The sequence below is a fragment of the Galeopterus variegatus genome, unplaced genomic scaffold (genome assembly GCF_000696425.1).
Source record: "Galeopterus variegatus unplaced genomic scaffold, G_variegatus-3.0.2 Scaffold1070, whole genome shotgun sequence".
Lineage (NCBI taxonomy): Eukaryota > Metazoa > Chordata > Mammalia > Dermoptera > Cynocephalidae > Galeopterus > Galeopterus variegatus.
The window spans coordinates 440976-462485 of record NW_007727181.1 but is presented as its reverse complement, the minus strand read 5'-3'; the positions used below and the strand labels follow the sequence as shown (position 1 = coordinate 462485).

Below are 21510 nucleotides of genomic sequence, written 5' to 3'. Positions count from 1 at the left end.
GCTAAGAATTGTGAAATATCGGAAGGAAGACTGTGGGATCTGATTTTCTGGAGAAATTTAAAAATAGAGAGCATTTAGTCTTACTTGAATGGAGTATTCCCCTCTCTAAAGGCTATGGCTGGATTAATGCCTTCTCGTGGTATCTTCCAGCCCAGTGATTGGAGTACTTTTTAGAATTGGTTTATTGTACATGAATGTTCATCGCAGCATTATTCATAATAGCCAAAAAGTAGAAACAACTTAAATGTCTATCCACTAATGATTAGATCCACAAAATGTGGTCTGTTTGTATAATGGTATGTTATTCGGCCCTATAGAAATACATGCCAATATTGAGACATGCTGTAACATGGATAAATCTTGAAAACATAACATAATGAGGGAAAGAAGCCTGAAAGAACTGTATCATATGATTCCATTTATATGAAATGTCCACAATAGGCAAATTCATAGAGACAGAAAGTACATTAATTGTTGTCAGGGCTGGGGAGGGGAGAGAAATGAGGTGTGGTGGCTAAGGGGTACTGGCATTTGGGGGGTGGTGGTGATGAAAATGTTCTAAAATTAGGTAGTTGTTGTAGTTGCACAGTCCAGTGAATGTACTAAAAACCACCGAATCACATATTTTAAAAGGGTAAATTATATGTCAATAAAGCTGTTATAAAAAATCAGTTTAGTAAGTTGTGTAATATCATTGTCATTTGAAACATTTGTCTCTTGTGGTCTGTATGTATCTTGACTAATTTGAGGAGTATTTGGTTATCATCATGTTCAGATTCTTATGCTTTAATTATGACACCTGTGAGCTTTTTCCTTTTTATCCTGTTCTAGTGAATGCCCCAGCCCCACAGACTTTGGAAACTAAATCAAGTCTAACAATGGCACATGGTGAGTTTCAGCAATAGTCTTAGTGTTTGATGTACAGTTTTCCCACCCTTAGTTAGATAACTTATTAACCAAAAGTGTTTCTGTGGGGATAATTATGTAAAGCAGAAAACATTTGAGTGATTGCAAAACAGTTAATAAAACTGCACTATGTATGTAATATTATTGTAAATTGAACATACCTACGAAAGTCGTAAAGTATAAAATGTGTATGTTGCTAGACTCATAAATAGAGGTTCTAACTTTTGGTAGTACTTTGATTACTTATGATTTTTGTAGAAAGTAGTAGGTATTGGGTAAGTAGGAGTGTGACTTGCTACTGGGTCAGCCAACCAGCACATGCCACAGGGCATCCATGGTTGTTTTTGTAACTTTCAATGTGGCAGCAGGTCACCTTTTTTAAACAAACAGTTTCAGTGATTGGTTGGGAATATCTAGAAAAGACGTGATGGAAACCAAAGGAACTAAGTGGGAACCGCTGGATGAAATTGCTGCCAGGGTTCAGTCCTTGGACCAGAGCAAAAAGGCGATAAGTATTAATAACATGATCTGGTAGTTGGGGTGAATATTTTAGCCATTTGTCACTTTTTATACAGTTAAGGTGCTTACAGTTTTCATTGTATTTTCTCTGTAGTATGTTATCTTCCTGTGGTCTGCTGTTTATTCCAAGTGGATTACAATGGGAGGAGGACCATCTTTTTCTTGTCTTACCTACAAATGCTCTGGAATCTGATTACTTCACTCCACTTTTGTTTTTGGTCTTGTTGTAAAATGTTGGACTTAAATCCATGATTTAATTGTTCAGTATAGTGGGACTTTTTGTCTTCGTAAATATTGTGGTCTATATATGATGACGGTCTTTTAGTAATGATCATTTTTACCCATGACTGACTCGTGAACTGTTTATTGCACCTTATTTTTTTTTTTCCTAAGATCATTTCGGGTAGATTAGTTGTCTTGAGCATATGATCACTATATGTAATGTGTAAATTCTCCACATATTGGATTTTCTTATTTACAAGTGTTTAGAACATGCAGTTTTCTTCCTTTGGACCAGTAACAGATGAAATGCATATTGGACATATATAAATTTGCTTTAATATTGAATATACCAGAAAATTATCTCTGGTAATCATTCTCTATTCACGTTATCATATGTCAGGTTGAAAATCTCTCTGTTGCCTCCTTTTCTTAGGGTTGATTGTTATAAGGACGTTGCTGGCCACCTTCTTTTTATTATATTTCCTGTTATTGTTAGCCTTCTGTACATTATACAAGGTCCATATTTTCTTTGTTGAATATTTTCGTTGCTCAGTAAAGGACACATCGAGTAGGTACATTAAGCTGTCTGGGATTAATTCAAGGGTCCTGACAAATCTATTAGTTCTAAAGCACGTGTTCCATGCGGAACCTGCCCTGATTGGCCCAGGGCTGCCTGAATCAGCCATGCCCTTTTCCTGGCATCTGCTGGGATTGAAATGCTAGTTTAAATGCCAGCCAGACCTGGCAAGAGGCCCACAGCCCTTGGATTGGGATCAAAGCTGATTTGTGAGCATCTCAATGGGCAGGAGCTAGGACGAGACTTGGCCAGGGCCCACCGACCTCCCTCCCCCAGCCACAGCAGCTTCCCCAGTGCAGTGGGGGCAGGGGAGATGAGTCACGTATTCCATTATATTAATTAGGCTGTTTACCCCCATCTTTTGTTCCATCTCAAAGCTTGATGAAGTTCTTCACCATGGAAAATGTCATGATTACTCACCGTCTTAGGTTGGGTTCCCTTGGAAACAGACTCCGAGGCATAGATTTATAGGGGGGAGGTTTACTGGGGGGTGCTCTCAGACAACACATGTGAAGGAAACAGGATTGGGAAAAGGGAGCATTGAATCCAGATGCAGCTGCAGTGGAGGAGCTGGGATGGGCACTCCAGAATTGTCCTCCGTTGAGGCAAGGGACAGGCCATTGTACCCTGCATTTGTCTCTTTCAGATGTGGGCTGCCCCAAGGGGAGGAGGGTAGGCTGCTCCCATCCACTGAGGGCAATCTGTGAAGGGACTCCACTGCGAGGTGCCATTAAACCAGCATTGCAACATTTTTGTCCTGAAGGGGGGTCTAGATAAAAATGGGAACTCTGGCAACTCCCCTGCTTTTGACTACACTACAGAAGCTGAACAGTGTAAACAGTATGTTCTGATTCTAATGCAGTCAGTAGGACGAAACATAGATACTGGAGAAAATAAATGATCGTGCTTGATTGCCAGTCACTACTAAGTTGTTCCTCACAAAAACTTCAAAGAAATTTTCAGTATTATTTTCACCACTGGAGAACACATTGTTCATGGAGTCGTGATTAAATTGTGGTATTACAATACTCAGAGAAGAAAATAATCTTTGTTGTTGGAAAATTGTCCATATGCCAATTGCTTAGGTTGCCTGGTCTGATAATGTGGCCTCTTTTAGAGTGACTAGGCAGAACATCCATCTTCTCTTAGCAGTGAGGATGCAAAAAAATCACTTTTTCCAAAGCATATGGGCACCTGCTAGGTTCTACCTACATGTAAAGATCTCCTTTAATTTGGTCTTTAAATTGTGAGAGGTTTATGTATGTCTGACTTTAATCATACAGCTAGAATGAGGGCATAAGAACTAGAAGTTAAAAATGAGAAAGCTGCCCTAAGCCATTAAGTGTGTCAAAGTGGATTTTCAAAAGGCAGAAATGTTTTTTTGTTTTTTTTCCTTTTTGTCTTTTTTCGTGACCGGCAACGGATCGCAACCCTCAGTGTCACGCCCGTACCGGACCGGGACCGGCCACGGGATCACAACCCTCGGTGTTGCTCCCGCCTCTCGCTCAGCCAGTGAGCGGCCGGTCTGCATGTGGGATCCGAACCCTCGGCGGGAGCGCCACCGCGCTTCCCAAGCGGCACACTATAGCAGTGCGCCACCGGGCCGGCCCCAGAAATGTTTTTTATTAGACTTTACCATTATTATTTTATTTTGCTTCCAAAGTAAATATTTTACATCTTGAGATACTGAAGCCTAACACTGTACTTTGGTTCAAGCAATAGTTTATTGTCCTGTACATGACAGGTAGTGTGTTCCAGGGTTCTGGTGTTTTGTGGCCCTTAATGCGAAGAAAGTACCATTGGCCCAAACAGTGTTGCAGAAGCAGGATGGGGGAGTATTGAAGGGAAGTCTCAGTTCAGCAGGATTAGACCCTCTAAAGGAGAATGGGTCTGATCCCTGTCAGGTGACCATGGTTACGTGCAATCAAAAGAAGAAATGTTTGGAATGTAGCTCACATCTTAGATTTATATCCCAGAAGAATTCTGCCACCTGTAATTATGGCATTTGACCAGTTGTGTCCTGTGCCATTCCTGCCTTCCTTCCTTCACAAATCACTGGGCAACAACAGATAGTTACAGGCTACTTCCATGTGCAAAGCCAAGGCTAGGCTTGACAGACATACAGAAATGAATCAGAAACAACGTCTGTCCCTAGGGAATTTACGATGTGTAAAGGAGACAAAATGCTCATCATTATGGTGCAGGGTGAGAGCCATTGACAAACAAAATGGGTATCCAGACAAGGCAGAGATTTTCTCCATTTGGGGAGCTCTAGGGAGACTTCCTGGAGCAGCTGACATTTGGCCATTTGAGTTGAGCAGATGTGACCATGCCAGAGTGGCATCCTAGGCAAGGCAAATAGTAGAAGGAAAAGGTAGCAGGAAAGCACTCGATGTGAATTAGTGGTGCAGATTATTTACTTGGCTGAACATAGAGAATGCAGAAGAGATTTGCGAGAAATAAGGTTGGTTGAGACCATCCATGGCAGTCATTGATTGTTGGACTGCAGCTGTCTGGGGTTGCTCTTTGGGCAGTGTGAGCTGCTAAGTGTTCTTGAGGCTGGGCATGCAGAATTGGAGAGCTGGGCTGCAGGAAGCTTGGCCTCATCATAGCGTGTTCTGAGAATCAGAGCTGGGAGACCAGCTCGGGGTGTCTGAGCACATGATTGGGGAGCAGGGCAAAGGAAGGGTTGGAACATGGTGAGCTCCGAAAATGAGTGGACAGCAGTGCCATTTGGAGAAGTCAGGAAGACAAGCCCAGCAAGCACCAGTAGAGAGAGTCATTATAGCTTCATGGCCAAGAGCCTGGACTTTGAAGTAGACAGTCTGTATTCACAGCCAGCTCATGAAACTGCAGGCTTTGGTTTTATGCCTGCCAAATTGAGAGAATAGTAGTGGCTGCTTCAGTGGGCCATTGTGAGGACTGAATGAGTGAGGCAGGAGCCATGAGGAAGCTCTGGCTAACGTCAGCCTCTAGGGTGGGAATGATGAAGTCCCGCAAGTGAGAGAGAGGGCAGGGCTGGGTAGAGGCCTGGGAGCCTTTCTTCTGGAGGTAATGGTAGGAGACTAAGGTAAGGATTTTTCTGGAGGCCTCCAGCAAGTTCAGGGGAGACTTAATGCTCTTAGTGTTTCAGGTGTCACTCTGGAGATCTCAGCTCAGGGCAGGAACTGGCACATTTGGAGACTAGACCAGTGGCTCACAAAGCATGAGAATGGCAGGCTCTTCCCTGCCCACGTGGAACATCAGCCTGCTTGTTTCAGGAGCTCGGTTTGGTCACCCTCACTTCCCCAGCCCTTGTAGGAGCCGGGTTCAGGAATCTCGCCTTCTCCTAGAACTCCCCCTCTGTGCCACAAAAGGAAACGGCAGAACTTGGGCAGTTTGTCCTGCCTCTAAAGATACAAGTCATAGGAGGACTATCCCTGTAATAGAATAATAAATATGTGTGTGATGAAGATTTTGTCAAAATTTTCCTCATAACCTTATTTTTGTCATATTCATGAAGTACAATAAAATATAAACCACGTGACTTTTTAAACCTAAATTAGTTGTCCTCCTTAAATCTCTATTTTCGGCAGTTCAAACTAGTAAAATAGCTTATTTGTATAATTTCAAAGTCTTGACACGAGTAACATTTGAAAAGCATGTTTTTGGTGTTCAGCAGTTGTGGTGCTTGCATGGACTTAAAGGTTCCTTCATGGGGCCATGTCCATGTTTTAAAATTAAAGTGGTCTCCTACTTGGCAAAAAGCTGTGTTCCAGAAGTTCATTTGAGAGTAGTTTAAAGTGCGTTTCTTCCATATAGCCAAAAAAGTTAGATATATTGACTGGGTTGCTGGCCAAGCTGTAATAGCCTAATGTTATATACCTAAATCTGTCTATCTATCCTTCTATCTACCTATCTGTCCATCCATCCATCTATCTGTCTAAAATACTAAGAGTACTACAAATACCTTTAATAAATTAAAAACCAGAGCTTCATAGTAGAAGGTATTAAATCTGAGATACACAGCCCTTAGATCATGCCTGGTCACTGCTGAACCCTGAATAATTGTTGGCCATTGTTACCCTGGCCCATTGCCCACTCTGGGGTCTGTAGTAGAATGAAATGACCTCCGTCTTGGGAGTGAAGGTGACATGGTGGGTGGGGAGGTGCCCTGCGTCAGTCTCCAAGCTGAAGGTGAGTAAACCACGCACCATGTAAGCTGGTTGCATTTTATGCCATGTCTAATGCTTGACCACCATCGTTAAACCTTCAGCCAAAACTTGTTCTTTCCCATGAAAGAAATTTCTCTCTGTTGATAAGATGGGGTTTAGTTTAATTCATTCTACCAGTGGGTTTCCTTTTGTATGCATGTAACATTTCCCTGGGGAAAGTCACCCAGAGACCTCATCTTCCCAACCTCCATTACTGTCTCATGGTGAGATTTGGAAGGGCCCTTTGTTCACGCAGCTGTGGGCAGGGCCTGCTCCAGCCTGTGGCCTTGTCTTGGTGGCACTCCAGGAGAAAAACTAAGTCTTGAAACGTGGTTTAGGGATGCAGAGGTGTGTAAGAATGGATCTCTGTCTTGCTGCTCATCTGTCACCTGCCCTTACCCCTTTACCTTCCTGGTCCTACCACTTGAAGTCCTGGGTTTAGCACTGGGGGCAAGCCAGAAGTGGAAATACCAGGGCCTCGGGAATTTTGTTTGTTATTTTGCAATTGAAATATTTTCATTCATTTTCTATTTAGCCATCTGATCAAAATATTTTGATAATATGACAAAGATCTTCTGCAGTTGTGCCCTTGTGTCTTATAGGCACTAGGTTGATGAGTGAGAACCTTTAACTTAGTTATTTAAAAATATTATTTCCTTAGAGTGTAGTTGATAGAAAATACATATCAATAGAAGATACTGTGAAAAAATGACCAGCTTTAACTGACTGCCTCAATATTTTTAAATTAATTTTTATATTAATAGCAAGTAAATTCTTGCTATTTAGGCATGATTTAAATACCATGGAATTATATCTTTAGAAATTGTTTGAAAGGAAACTAATTTTACTTTGCCGTTGTCCTGTTTGTGTTATTCTTATTTTTCCTCATTAATAGAACAGGCATTCTCGTCGCACCTACTGGAACCAATAGAAGAACTTTCAGAGGAAGAAAAAGGTAACAAAGGGCTTGATCAGGGTTTATGTGCATAGATTATATTTATGTGCTAAAACCCAAGCCTTGAAAATACAAGCCGTATGATTTTACTGTATCAAAATTAGAAAAGACATTTAGGTTTGGATTATATTTTCAACCCATCTGTAGTATTCTGTTATCTTATTCCCCTAATATTCTGTTATATTTTCCCCTCCTTTACTATATTCTTATGCAAGTAGATGAAATGAGCAATTTCCTCTATCAGAGAACTTGAAAAAAAATTGTCTTCATTTCCATGTAGATATATTCTGATGAGATGACAATTTGACTCAGCACATGTTGTGTACCAGATGGTATGAAAATATTTGTGTCACAGTGGTGATTTCTCATACCCTTAATCTGAAATGAATAGGTGAAGTGCTCATTTCCAAATTATTCTAGTAGCAAGAAAAGCATAGTGTCTAAGCTCTGGATGTAGAATTTTTATGTGCAAAATAATATCTTCATGGTGGAATTTGGGAGCTGTCACAGGTGTGGGAGATAATTAAAATTATTACTGCTCACTCATTTTATTTGGTAGTTGTAAAACTTATTTTCTATCAATTAATTTTTAAAGTTTATGAGGGCTGGCTGGTCAGCTCAGTTGGTTAGAGCGCAGCCTTGTAACACCAAGGTCAAGGGTTCGGATCCCCATACCGGCCAGCTGCCAAAAAAACCCAAACAAACAAACAAAAAAACCAAAAAACAAACAAACAAAAATGTTCATGAAGTTTATGAAAAAATCTTAATTATAAGGAGTATTTTCTAATGCTAGACTTGTAGATCTTAAAAACAATTATATTTGAATGAGTTTATCATAATTTTTTCTATATTAATAACAATGCTTTACCATATATCAGTTCTTTAGGAGAAGACAAATTGTTAATACCCATTTGAGTTCTGGTTTTGTCATCTTTGTCAGGAAGAGAAGTAAGATTATATATTCTAATATGAAAAGTCAATATTTGTTATAACTTCTTTTGTGTTCTGTAGACTTTTACCAACCTTTGTTTATTTCTACAAGGCTACAAGTTGAGAATTGACCAAATCAGGCACGTTCATAATATCTACATAATGTATATTTTCAAGTCTTGATCTTGCTATTTTAGTCATCTATACTTGGTCTTGTGATGTTAGTCATCAGTAGTTTTTTTTTTGGTGGCTGGTGGGTACAGGGATCCGAACTCTTACAACACCACACTCTAACTGATGAGTCAACCAGCCAGCCCTTTGTACTTTCTGATATTTTTAGTGAGGTTTGCTTATTTTGCTTCCATGTGTGTTTGCAGTTTGTCCTGACTTTCTATATTTTAGACAGACTATTTAGTTTAGATTTCATATCTTCGTATCCAAGCAAGTAGTTGCCCATAGTAGGCACTGATATTTAAAAGTATTATTTTGTTTTATTTATTCATTTTTTATTTTTATTGATTATACGTATTCATGGGATAAAAAATATTATTTTAGTTGTTTCTTTTTAAAAATTTCTTTGTAATTGCTGTTTAGAAACCTGTTTCAGAAACAAGAATGAGTGTAAATGCATTAAATTACAGTCACGTGTCACTTAACGACAGGATTACATTCTGAGAAATGTGGTGTTGGGTGATTTTGTCCTTGTGTGAACATCACAGAGTGTGCTTATGCAAACGTAGATGGCATAGCCACTGTTGTGTATGTGCTCATGAAAATGCCGTATGCAGTACATGACAGTAATAAAGCCATACAAAGTTGTTGAGGGAAATTTAGACTTTTCATCTACAGGAGATGATGAGTTTAATTTTGTCTTGTCTGGATAGAGGTTTGATTTGCTCTTGAGTGTTCCAGGGTGGAGAGAGACTTGGAGAAAGCACAGGATGTAGAGGTCTATTTGGTGTCATCTTCTCGCTCATTTTCATCTTCACGGTCAATGGAGAGAGCAGCACACCTGCTTGTAGAGCTCAACTTGGAGGCTGGATTTTCTTTGGGTTTCTTTAGCTCAGGTGCAGATCTGGAGTCTTGATCCTTTTTGCCATCTTTCCTATCCAGCTCCTTGCGGTGGTCTTTGTTCTCTCCTCCTCCTGGACCACAACGAGTATTCCCCGTTTGCCTTTTGGGGACACTCATCCCACCTACTTTATTTTCATCTCTCCTTGCTGTTCCTTCCTCATATGGTCAGGCTGGAGCTACTTTTCCACCCCCACTTGTAGGGGATTGCTGCTCTGTGATCAAGCAGGAGGGTTAGAACTTTGCTTCACCCAAGCATTCTTCTTTGGTGGAAGGACTGGCATTACCTTAGAGGCTGATTGGGTTTGGGAGTTTTAGAAGTTGGAGAGTGACAGTCTTCCTCCTTAGCGAGGGTTTCATTTTCTAGAGACCTCTCACTGTCTCTCCTTCGTGCATTTCTGCCTGATGTGGCAGAGGTCCCAGTCTGCGATGACTCACTTCCCGTCCTCCACCATTCCCGTTCCTGAGTTTCTTCACTTCGCCAGTTTGGGTGTCTCTCCTGAAGCTGTCGTTCTAGTTTTGGCTCATCTAGCTGACGCTGCGATCTCTCTTGTTCCTTTGTGGCTGTTCTTTTACTTCTCTTTCTCTAGCAGCTGTGTCAACAGGCTTTGCCCCTCCAAAGACAGAAACCGCTCAGCTGGACTGGGAGGTACTAGCAGAGGAGTCATCTTCCTTAGGAGTACTCCGGGGCTTTAGATTCAGTTTGAGTCTTTGGAGGGGGACATCTGTCATCAGCCTGTAATCATCCCAATAGTAATCATCTCTGGAACTTCATGACCAATGGTCCTGTCTGTCATAATGGTCTTCATAGTGGTCCCCGCCTCATCGGTAGTCGTCATCCCTGTGATACCCACTACCAAATGCTCTTCTGCCACTACCTATCCTGGAATCATAGCCTCTATCATAGTCTCTGCTGCCTCAGTCATCATAGCAATCCCAGCCCCCATATCAATCCATATCCCGGTGAGGGCCGTCCCAGTACCTGTTTGAATCATAACGATCTCAATACTCATCTCCAAAGTTATCATCACCTCTTCTAGGCAGGTAGTCATCATAGCTGCCTGTGGCAGGATGGGCCATCTAGTCAGCATCTGTTTTGTCAGAATTTTAATTTCTGTCTTGGCCAAAAGAGTGATCACCCCTGTCTTTATCCTGTGCTTGATCAGCAACATCCACTCAAATTCTCCTGTTACCTAGAGACTCTTCATTGAGACTCAGGGAACTGAGTAGGGAATCCGGGTCCTCAAACTCAACATAACCGAAACCTCTGAGCCTCTCTGGATTGCTGGGTTCACACGGTAAATGAGCTGAACTGATATTTAATCCTCTGAAGAATTCCTTAATGGAGTCTTCTGTCACATCATAGGGCAGGTTCCCTAGAAAAGCAATGTAGGGTGGTGATTTGGGAAGACGGCTCCAGTCAATATTGGGTTCCCGAGCAGCCGGTGGAGCAGTGGGAAGGATGGAATGGTCCATTGGAGGTGCTGTATACACATCGTCGTCATCACTGTGCCAAGTGGTTGAAACATCTCCCTGCAGGTCTTCTGTTTCATCAGCCCAGCTCGCTGGTTTGGGGGCGAGTCTACTTCCTCCACCAGTCTCCCATCCTCGGCCAGCAGGTCTGTTAGGGAGGTGGTCTTCCCCTTCTTATTCTTCCTTACTGAGGCTGCTACGTTGGGAGAGGGAGGGCGAACTCAAAGGCAATTTAAGGGTGCTTCGATGAGCATAATGTTAAACGATATTGTCACCCTCTTACGGGATGCTTGGCCTTGTTCCATTTCACCAAGAAAGAGCTCGGTGGATCATTAGCAAATACTTCCAGTGGCCTAAGGATGGCCACAGTGCAGGTGTCAAACCAGATTCCTACAGGTGAAATCCATTCCACAGACTGAGATTTGTTTGAGCTCTACTGTTGGCAGCTATTTTACAGTCAGTTGCCCACATTAAAAATCAGAATATTTCATGTGAATATCCTAATTTCTGACGTCTCCTGAAAAACTGGAAATCCTGGGCATACGGTCCAGATAGCAACATTCACCAGGGCTGAGTAGCAGTCACCGGCTGTAGAAGCAGCCACGGGCTCCTCGAGTTGCCATACCCCGCCTTTTGCCTGCCTTCTTTGTATAGGCGTGTGAGTCTGTGAGCCCTGTAGGTTAAGAGAAATGCTGCTTATAATATATTGTCTTTAGGTGAATTTCAACCATCCCTGTTGGTTTCCCAGAGACAGGATGAACATATCTTATCCTATTTGAGTTCTGAACAATGACACATCATTTTACTTGCAAGTAACATGCTTCTTCTCTCTTCCTTATGTATCATTTATTAATGTCCAAGACATAAAATCCGTTCTTCTTTGAAAAATCTATGAAATGTGTCAGGAGGTTCATAGAAATTTCGAAATGGGAACTTCAGGTCATACGCTTCACACGCATTTAAGAAACAGGTCAGCCAGGGTTCCAAGAGGAATGGTGGTTTGTCCACTGTCACCTAGAGAGGACTCTTGACTTTCAGTTCCAAGTTCCACCCACTCCCTCATTCGTCTGTGCTTTTAGAGTTCTTCTACCCAACGTAGAAATTACATTGACAGCAGACACCATCACTGGTCATTGCCACATTTGGGGGACTGGACTGGGAGAAAATAACCCTTGCAACTCTCCATGTGTTCAGAGAGAGCGCTGGTGGGAGATAGGAGAGTGCCAAGGACCACGGAAAACACCCCAGGGTCCAGGTGCACCACTACAGAAACCAGTGACTGTATTTTTCTACTGCCTTTGTGGAGTTGGCATGCTGTCAGCAGATTAATTGCCATCAATAAATTCCTTAACTTGTGCTAACGTTTTGCAGGTAAATGCCTGTGAAGTTAAATTTTGGCAGTGGTTTGCAAAAACACTGTGGCTGTTAACTAGGAAGTAACTCACATGTGCATATTTCTGTGGACTTGCTTTTTGACAGTTGTATAGAGGCATGCTTGGCCTTGCTGTTTTATAGGATATTAGAATGTGAAGACCAGAAGGGATTTTAGAGGTCATTTTATTCCTCAGAAACTTGAAACATGGGATTGGAAGTGTGCTCCTGGTTGTTGAGTTTAATTAGTGACAGGGCTGGAACAAAAGTCCAGGTTTTCTGCTTTCTACAGTTTAAAGCAGAAAAGAAATGGAGAAAGGGAAGCTGGTGCAGGCTTTGCAGGACTAGGTGAGTGGCCTTTGGGGAAGCCCCTGTACCTCTCTGGTTTTAGCATCCTTATGTGAAAAATGAGGAGGTTCATTACTAGGTGATAGATAAAGTCCCTTCCAGCTCAGAAATTCCAGTTTTTTAAATTACTTGCCTTGTGCTACAGTGATTTGCTTGCCATAAATGGTATGTTGTATGTCTGATGTAACTGATTATGTGGAGCCTGCCCATCTGCTTGTATGTGTTTCAGAATTTTTGTTTGGAGGAATGCTGATCTCTGGAAAGTTTTGTCTTGTTGGTCTAGGTGAGCAATATGTGCTTTAACTAAAATCTTCAGCTATGGTTGGTTTTCAAGTAATTAATTCCACCTCTACATAAAAACTTTATTAATTTTTTTCTGTCTACTCTATATTCTTTCTCTTGCTTCTGTTGGCCAGCCCCAGCCTTTTAAGGATTCTTACCAATAGTTTTCTGATTATTCGTAAGTGACTTCCCAAAGCAAGCACCAACATATAAAGTGAATTTGAGCACAGAGTGAAATGTTTAATCTGCCGTAATTTGGGAGAACCCGGTCATCAAAATGCACTTGTCATCAGGATTGAAGGTGAACCTGGATACATCAGCAAATGAATTCAACCACTAATATCAAAGGCTTTGTGATTCTTCTGCACTGTAGGCAGGCCATTCTCAGCATTGACTGACCCTTGTATGTGGCTCCATGTCCCTGAGTAAGCAGGGTCTGGAGCCACTATTTAGGCTATGCTTCTGTGTACTTCCTTTTTTATTTGAGATACTGGCCAAAAAATTACCTTTGCATAACTGGGGCGGGGTATGTGTCTATTTCAGTGGTAACATCATGCGTTCTAGGCTCTCTCTTAGTGCCTTTTCTTATTTTTAGCACTATATATTAGCAGACTTGATGGCCAACTGGAAGCCAAAGCCAGTGACACAGCCATGGCCACAGTTAAGCCCTCTAGATTTTGATGGATTGTCAGTTCCTAGAGCAGAAGTGCTTTTTTTGGTGGTTTTAGAATATTTGAAAACATTGGTGGTTAAACAACAGCATGAATGCTGAGAATATAAAATTTAAGATGACTTCTGCTTTTAATCATATATAATCATACACAATTTTATAATTTCAGCTTAGCAAGCTGAATCAGCAAAGTACAGAAAAGTATTTTTATGCAGGATATTTTCCTCCTATTTAATGTACAAATAGTACTTTGACTAATTTTGCTTTCAGTAAAACCATTTGTTAATTAACAGAAATATTCTTTATTACTGGAATTGAACTGGTGTTTAGAAAATATCTTAAACAAAAGGTATTTTGTTCAAGATCTTCTGCAAATCTCAGTACTGTGGGTACTAAAAGTCCCATCTGCTGAGGTGGATGCAGCAGTGGAAGAAGAGAGTGTCTCAGGCAGCCTGAAGCCCCACACCTGAGGAAGGTGGCTTTCAATGCCACCTTATTGGGTGAAATGCCTCCGTTTAGAGATTAGATTCCAGAATGATACGGTTGTCGCATTTCCTTCAGCTCTGGCTCTGGACATTCACCCTTGTCTGAACTGCCACGCATTGCATCTCTTTAGTCAGTCTTTGTTTCCTTGGACATGAGGACTAAGCTCTTCAATGGTCTTGCCATCCACTCCCCTTTGCCAAATGCTCTTGAACTAGTCATTTTTAGTGGGTAATAGAAGTGGAGTAGGGAAGGAGAAGTGAGAATATGGCCTGTTGTTTTTGGTTTCTTTGTTTTTAATTCTAGGTTGTTTTAAACAAAATATACTTTTTCTAAGACTTTTGTTAACCTCTTTTTCATTTTGGTAAATATTTTGAGGGGGATAATTTCACATTTTGAAATTTTGTATGCACTTAGCTTCTACTAAATTTATTACTTAAAAACTTTTAATCATTTAAATAAATTGAGCTTTTTCTTCATAAGATGACACATAAATTCTAATTGAACTTAGAGATGAATTTTTCAGGAAATAGTGAAATAATTGTAGTGATAAAACATTAAACTTCTAAATAAATTTTTTCCATCATGCTTCTACAGATACATATGCTTCTTATGTGATTTATCTAGCTGTAATTAGGTTAAGTGATCAAGGGTCTTTAAAGACACTGAAGTTTTGAAGCACACTTAAAATACTTTTAAAAGCTATAATACTTGAGTATTTTATATTGTGCCAAATGACTAAAATACGCAAAACCTTAACAACATTACTAAAGTTGTGCTTTGCCATTTTCTGCTTAGAGATTTAATGTATTTCTTTAATTCCTTTTTAACACATCTTTTAAACCTTATTTCAGGAAGGGAAAATGAACAGAAATTACATAATAACAAGATGAATCTAAGGAAAGCTTTGAAGAGTAACCCCTCCCTCATTAAAGAAATAAGAACAGTCTTGGAGCAGAGCTTGGTGGAGAAACTGGAAACCTTGGGAATTAATGCAGTATGTTCATTCATTTTTGGAATATTTCCTAGTTTTGTTATATTTTGTTCTCTAAATAAGAAATGATCAGATAAGACAAGGTAGCATGTTAGTTCTGTCTATATATGGAGACCAGAGGTTAATACAACCTACTTTATTTATCAGACACTTAAATGGCATTCACTGTGTGCCTGGTACATTTTTAAGACCTTAACAAATAGTAACTATTTAATGTAGAAACAAATCTCTGATATAATGACATTATTATCTCCATTTTACAGAAAGGTTAAGAAACCAGCTTGAGGTCACATGGCTAGTAATGAAGGAGCCAGAGTTTGTGTCTAGGCAGTCGCAGTGCTGCTTACATTCGGATATTAACTCCAAATCATTGCCTACTACAAAATCAGCACTTAATAAGTACTTGTTGAGCGAATGGATGAATGAATTGTTGTCAGTTTGAATGATTTTGGTACATTATATTACATATAGACTCTTTTTGCTTTTTACATTTTATATTGACATAATAAATCTTAACTGAACAACTTGATGAATTTACAGACCTACATATGTGAATATATGTGAATTTATATACCTATATTTGTGAAGTATGTGAATACATATGCATGCGTGGGCATACACACTTATGCAAGTATGAGCACATGCATACATGTGTGCATCATATATTCACATCTACATGTGCACTTGGATGTGTGTAGTGTGGGGGGGTATGTAGATATATGCATGTATGTCTCTGTGTGTATCTGTATGTGTCCATGCTGATGTATATGTGTATAGGTATTTGTGTGTGTATATGTGTGTGTATACGTGTGTGTATATGGATGTGTTTGTATATGGATGCATATGTATATGTGTATACATTGTGTGACTATGTTTATATGCATATGTGTATATATGGACATATATATGAGCATGCAGATGTATTTGTGGATGTGTTTGTGTGTATTCATGTTTATATACTTGTATGCATATACGAGGGTACTTCAAAAAGTTCACAGAAAAATTTGCATTATCTTTTAATTCTATTTTTATTACCCTTGTATACAGATTTGTGTGTACATGGATGTGTGCATGTATATAAGAATGTGTGTTTGTGTATACGTGTGTCTTTGTGAACGTGGGTGTGATCTGTAACCAGCACCAGATGATGAGATCGAACATTTCCAACACAGATTCTTTTATCTTTTCCTAGTCAGTATCACCCCCTACTCCCCAACCAGAGGTAACAGGTATTCTGACTTAGTTTTACTTATTCTTGAACCTCATATAAGTGGAATTGTACACTGTGTAGTATTTTGTTATCTTACTTCTTTTGCTTATGATTTTGTCTATGTGATTCACACCTGTCATTTCATGTAGCAGTAGCTTGTAGTATTCTTGCATGAATATGCTGCAATTGATCTCTTCCTCTGCTGATGCACATTTGAATTTCCAGTTTGGAGCTCTTGTTGGCTATTAATTATTATTCATGTCTCTCTGTGGACATAGGCATTCCTTTTTCTTGGATATATATCTAGGAATGAAATTGCTGGGTGAAAGGGTAGGCCTATATTTAGTGTAATAGCTATTGCCAAATAGTTGTCCAAAGTGTTTGTACCAGTTTACAATATACTGAACAATGTGTGAGAGTTCACTTGCTCCACATCTTTTGCCAACTCTTAGTATTGTCAGTCTTTTTAATTTCCACATAGACTCTTATTAGGTGGGTTTTGACCACCCTTAGGGAAGCTGAAATCAAAGACATTCGTACAGTGTCTGTAGATCCTATGCATATTGTTTCTTGAAGCTGTAGTTTTTCGTGTTGGTTGTTTGCATATGGTTTTTGGGTTTTAACTTTAATTGGGACATTTTCTTTTATCCTAAGATTGTAAAGACGTTCTATATTTTTTTCCTAATGCTTGGAGAGGTATTTTGTTTATTTTGGTTTTTGTCTATTTGAGCTTTAAAAATTAGATTTGGAAAGAGTGATTTGGAGATCCAACTTTATTTTCAGTTGGATCTGTTGTCCCATTTCATTTGTTGAATACTCTATCCTTTCTCTACTTACTTGAGGTGACAGTTTTATCATATAGGAAATGTCTGTGTATACAAGTATTTGGATTTGTTTTTGGACTTTCAAGTGTTTTACCTTGTTTTTTTTTTTTTTTTGTACCTCTGACAACACCATGTTGATTGAAGTGCAGTAGCTTTGTCCTGTATTTTACTATCTTACATAGGCCATGCCTTCTTCATTAGTCTTATTTCAAAAATTTCTTGGCAGGTCTGCCATATTTTGTTTTCCAGTGAACTTTAGGACCACTGTCTCCAGTTCCAGAATAACACTTATGTGCCCAGTTGCTCTCTGAGCTCCTTTAGGGGCCAGAACAGTGTGTTATGTGTTGGGGCATCCCCCACCTTACTTGCTGCTGGAGTCCAGTAAGGATGGATTGAAACGTTGGCATGGTTAATGCTGACATGTGCCCATGAAATGAAAAACATACCAGGATAATTGACTGACTTAACATCTTATTCCTTTAGGATATACGCGGTATTCCAAGTGATCACTTGAGTAGAGTGCTGAGAACTGTGGAATCAGCAAGACACGAGCGAGAACGACAAATACCTAACATTCAGCAGATTCGAGAATTACTAGAACATCAGCTCAGCTGTAAAATGGAGGAGAGAGCATTACTCTCTTCAGGTAAGCCTGTTACTGCCATTTCACTGCTGTGGACGGGAACTTAATTTAACAATCTTTTCATAATTTTAAATGGTTTACAAACTTTGGCACTTCATTGGCAACTCTTACAATTCGTACTATTAAGTGCTGGGTCTTGGATTTTGTTTTTACATTTAAAAAGACCTCTGAAGTCTGGACTCCATACCCTAGAGATGGGCTTGTTCATTTCTGTGGCATTGTAGACAGTATTGTACTGTTTATTTTCACTTTTCACTTACTGATCATAAAGGCTCTGGAGACTCATGAATGCCACTACTATTCCAGATAAGTTCAGTGTTTCTCAGATGGATACTCTTTCAACTGGAGAAGTACCCAAAGCGATACAACTTCCTCGCAAGAGCAGACAATTGATTAGACAAAGACCTGTCTTTACTGATAGGACATCTGTTCCAAAGTGAGTATTTTCAACCCTAAACATTTTTTTATTAATGTTTGTCTTGGTCAGTTTGGGCTCCCATAACAAAATTCCACAGACTGGGTGACTAAAACAACAGAAATATATTTTCTCACAATTCTAGAGGCTGGAAGTCTGAGATCAGGGTACCCGCATGGTCAGTTCCGTTGAAGGATCTCTTTCTGCCTTATAGATGGGCACTGTCCTCACACGGCAGAGAGAGTGCTCTGGTCTCTCTTTCTCCTGTTCGAGGGCACTAATCCCATCAAGGGAGCCTTACCTTCATGATCTCGCCTAAACCTAATCACCTCCCGAAGGCCCCACTTCCAGATACTATCACACTGGGGGTCAAGTCTTCAGCATATGAGTTTGGGGGGTGGGAGGGAGGACACAAACATTGAGTCCAGAACAGTGTTTGGCCCAACAGAGAAATCATACTTGTAATTCCTACCAGTTTCTAGTTGACACTGGGAGCCTTACGTTGCTGCTGTCCCTCTTTAACATATATTAAAAGCAAAAATCACCAATTTCATAGAAATTTATGTTAAATTATATTATTCACAAACTCATGCAGTTTCGGAAAATTCTTATGTTGTTTTTAGAATTAAGAAAAATATCACAGAAGATCATTTTCCCAGAAAGTCTTCAAGTATTACGTGAGTACTGGGGTGGAGGTGGGGGGTATTTTTAAAATTCTTTTCATTAAACATTCCTTTCATTGTAAATTAATATGCTCATTGTGGTTAACTGAAAACATAAATATTAAATGTCATAATTAATTTGTGATTCCTTTGTGAAGTGTTGTATGTGACATGTCTTTGTTTCTTTATAAGTTATTACACAAGTCAATAGTACTTAATCACATTGTGGCCTCCATTAAGAAGAGGGACCACACCTGAGTCATTCTTATCTCTCTCTTCCCACCCTCGAATGTTAAGTAATTTCTCAATAAGCAGGTTTAAATTAAATCGATGTTTTGTTTTAATGACTAGATCCATAATAGTGTAAGTTTGTTTCAGATGATATTCTACTATTCTAGCTTCTTGTGAAAGTTGGTAATGACCCTAGACCTTACTCTCTTAGGTTCTCTTAGGATACTAAGAATTGTAGCTCACTCGCTCATCAACTGGGTGCCACAGATTCAGTTGATTACTGTCTTCAGCCTCAGTTTTCTTATCCATAATATAGGATGTTTTAAGCCTCAATTTTTTCTGCAAATGGGATAATGCTGCATTTTTCACAGGATAGTTCTACTAATTAAATGATATATGAAAAGGGCTTCTTGGCTCAGTGCTTGGTACTGTGGGTACTCAATAAATTGTAGGTATATTACTGTAATTAGTTATGAATAAAACTAATTTTATCATAATCAAATTTCATTGTCATTGTTCTGGATATATTGATGCCATAAATGTATCTTCATTCAGACATTGTACAGTAGAAATAATAAATAATGATTCGCCCTTCAAAAACACTTTTCATGTACGTAATCTCATAGGAAGAGCTTTATTTCATGTGATGTTGTATAACTCGATCAATATTTACAAGACTGGCACATTGGAATTTAGGTGCTCAATAAATATTTTTTAAAAGAGCAAACACTGATCTGGACTTCTATTTCACTTTAAATTGGGTGTGATAATTCATGTGATGATACAAATGAGATTGTGTACGGAAAAGCACTGCGTAAGGTATCATATAAGGTAAGTTATAAGTAACATCCCTATTTTAACAGATGAAGTAGTTTTATTGTGGAAATGTTTATCTTAGGTTTGTCAAAACCAAGAATATTAAGAATATACACATTTGGTCTTAGAGAAAAAAGTTTATAACTTCAATCCATGTTGATAAACATGCCTCATGGTTGGCAGGTCTGGATTTGCAATGACTCTTCACTCAGCCTTGGGCATGACACCTGGGCCCTACCACCATCTTGCCTGTGGCCACTCAGGAGATTGTTGGTTGTTGTCTCTGGGAATAACCTTTGTAAATCCTGAAACATAAAAAGACAGCACCCCCTGTTTGGGTTTTGCTTTGTGTAGGACCCCTCCCTTCAGTTCAGAGGAGGAGCCGGACGAGGACAACCTCATCCGGGTATACGCGTCCCCAGACCTGGTCCCCGCACACTCCTCTAAAAGCAACAAGAGCAGCTTTGGGAAGAGCGCCCTCAAAAGTGACATGGACTGGACAGAGGGAAGTGAAGTGGAGGACTCCTCGGATGTTTCTCCCAAGCCCACAGGTGAGCTTTTATCAGTGAAAAGTCTCACCTGGGGCACCAAGCCCGGGACGTGTGAGCTGGGGGCAGGGGGAAGGTCCGGCTAATCCAAAAGGCTCTGCCGCCCTGGAAGATGGACAGGCTTAGCAACCAGCCTGCGTTCACACTGAAGGAGAGGAGCGAGGTGGGGATGCCTGGGTGTACAGATGCTCCGCGACTTACAATGGGGTTATGTCCTGATAAACCCATCCCAAGATGAAAGTATCGTAAGTCGAAATGCATTCAGTACGTCTAACCTACCGAACCCCATAGCTTAGCCTGGCCTACCTTAAACGTGCGCAGAACATTTACATTAGCTTATGGTGCAGCAGAATCATCTAACACGAAGCCTATTTTATAATAAAGTCTTGACTCTCTTATGTAATTTGTTGAATACTGAACCGAAGTGAAAAAAACAACAGTTGTATGGGTACTCGAAATACCATTTCTACTGAATGCCTATTGCTCCTGCACCATCATAAAGTCCAAAAGTTATCAATTGGACCATCATATGTTGGGATCCATCTGCGTTAGTTTCCTAGGACTGCCATAACAAAGTACCGTGAACTGGGTGACTTAGACAATAGAAATTTATTGTCTTACGGTTCTGGAGGCTGGAAGTCCCAATCAGGATGCTGGCAGCATTGGTTCCATGTGAGGGCTGCCAGGGAACGACATGTTCCATGCCTCTGTCCTTGGCTTGTCTTCTCCCAGGGAATCTTCACATCCTCCTCCCTCTGTGCTGCATCTGTGTCCACATTTCCCACTTCTGTAGGACACTGATCATAATGATTAGGGCCCACCCTAAGGACCTCACTTTACCTCGATTACTTCTTTAAAGACCCCTTCTCCAAGTAAGGTCACATTCTGAGGTACTGGGGGTTAGGACTTCGACATCTGAATTTGGGAGGAAACAAGTCACCCATAACAGTGGGTGACTATGAGAATGGCTGTTCTAGTACAGTGTGCTGCCCCTTGGAACTGGGGCAATTCTAAAGAAAGACAAGGGCCCAGTCTGTGACTGCTGATAGTTTGCTGAAGAGAAGTGAAGCTGATGGGTCATTTAAAAAAAAAAAAAAAAAAAAAAAAAAAAAATATATATATATACACACACCCACACACACACACACACACACACACACACACACA

General features: G+C 40.1%; 1 protein-coding gene across 3 annotated transcripts in view; it reads left to right on the top strand.

Annotated features, from left to right (window-relative positions):
* The first annotated feature begins 828 nt into the window (after window positions 1-828).
* DZIP1 (DAZ interacting zinc finger protein 1) overlaps window positions 829-21510 on the top strand; it is a 27105-nt gene continuing 6423 nt past the window's right edge. Inside the window, exons 1-7 of one of the 3 annotated variants that reach the window (XM_008574594.1) lie at window positions 829-888; window positions 7313-7372; window positions 14855-14997; window positions 17512-17674; window positions 17978-18107; window positions 18710-18763; window positions 20150-20346. In XM_008574594.1, coding sequence (XP_008572816.1) covers window positions 879-888; window positions 7313-7372; window positions 14855-14997; window positions 17512-17674; window positions 17978-18107; window positions 18710-18763; window positions 20150-20346 — 757 coding nt within the window. In that variant the 5' untranslated portion in view covers window positions 829-878. Of the gene's footprint in view, window positions 889-7312; window positions 7373-11912; window positions 13149-14854; window positions 14998-17511; window positions 17675-17977; window positions 18108-18709; window positions 18764-20149; window positions 20347-21510 lie in introns of those variants that run through there. The other 2 variants (XM_008574595.1, XM_008574596.1) reach the window with 2 other exon arrangements.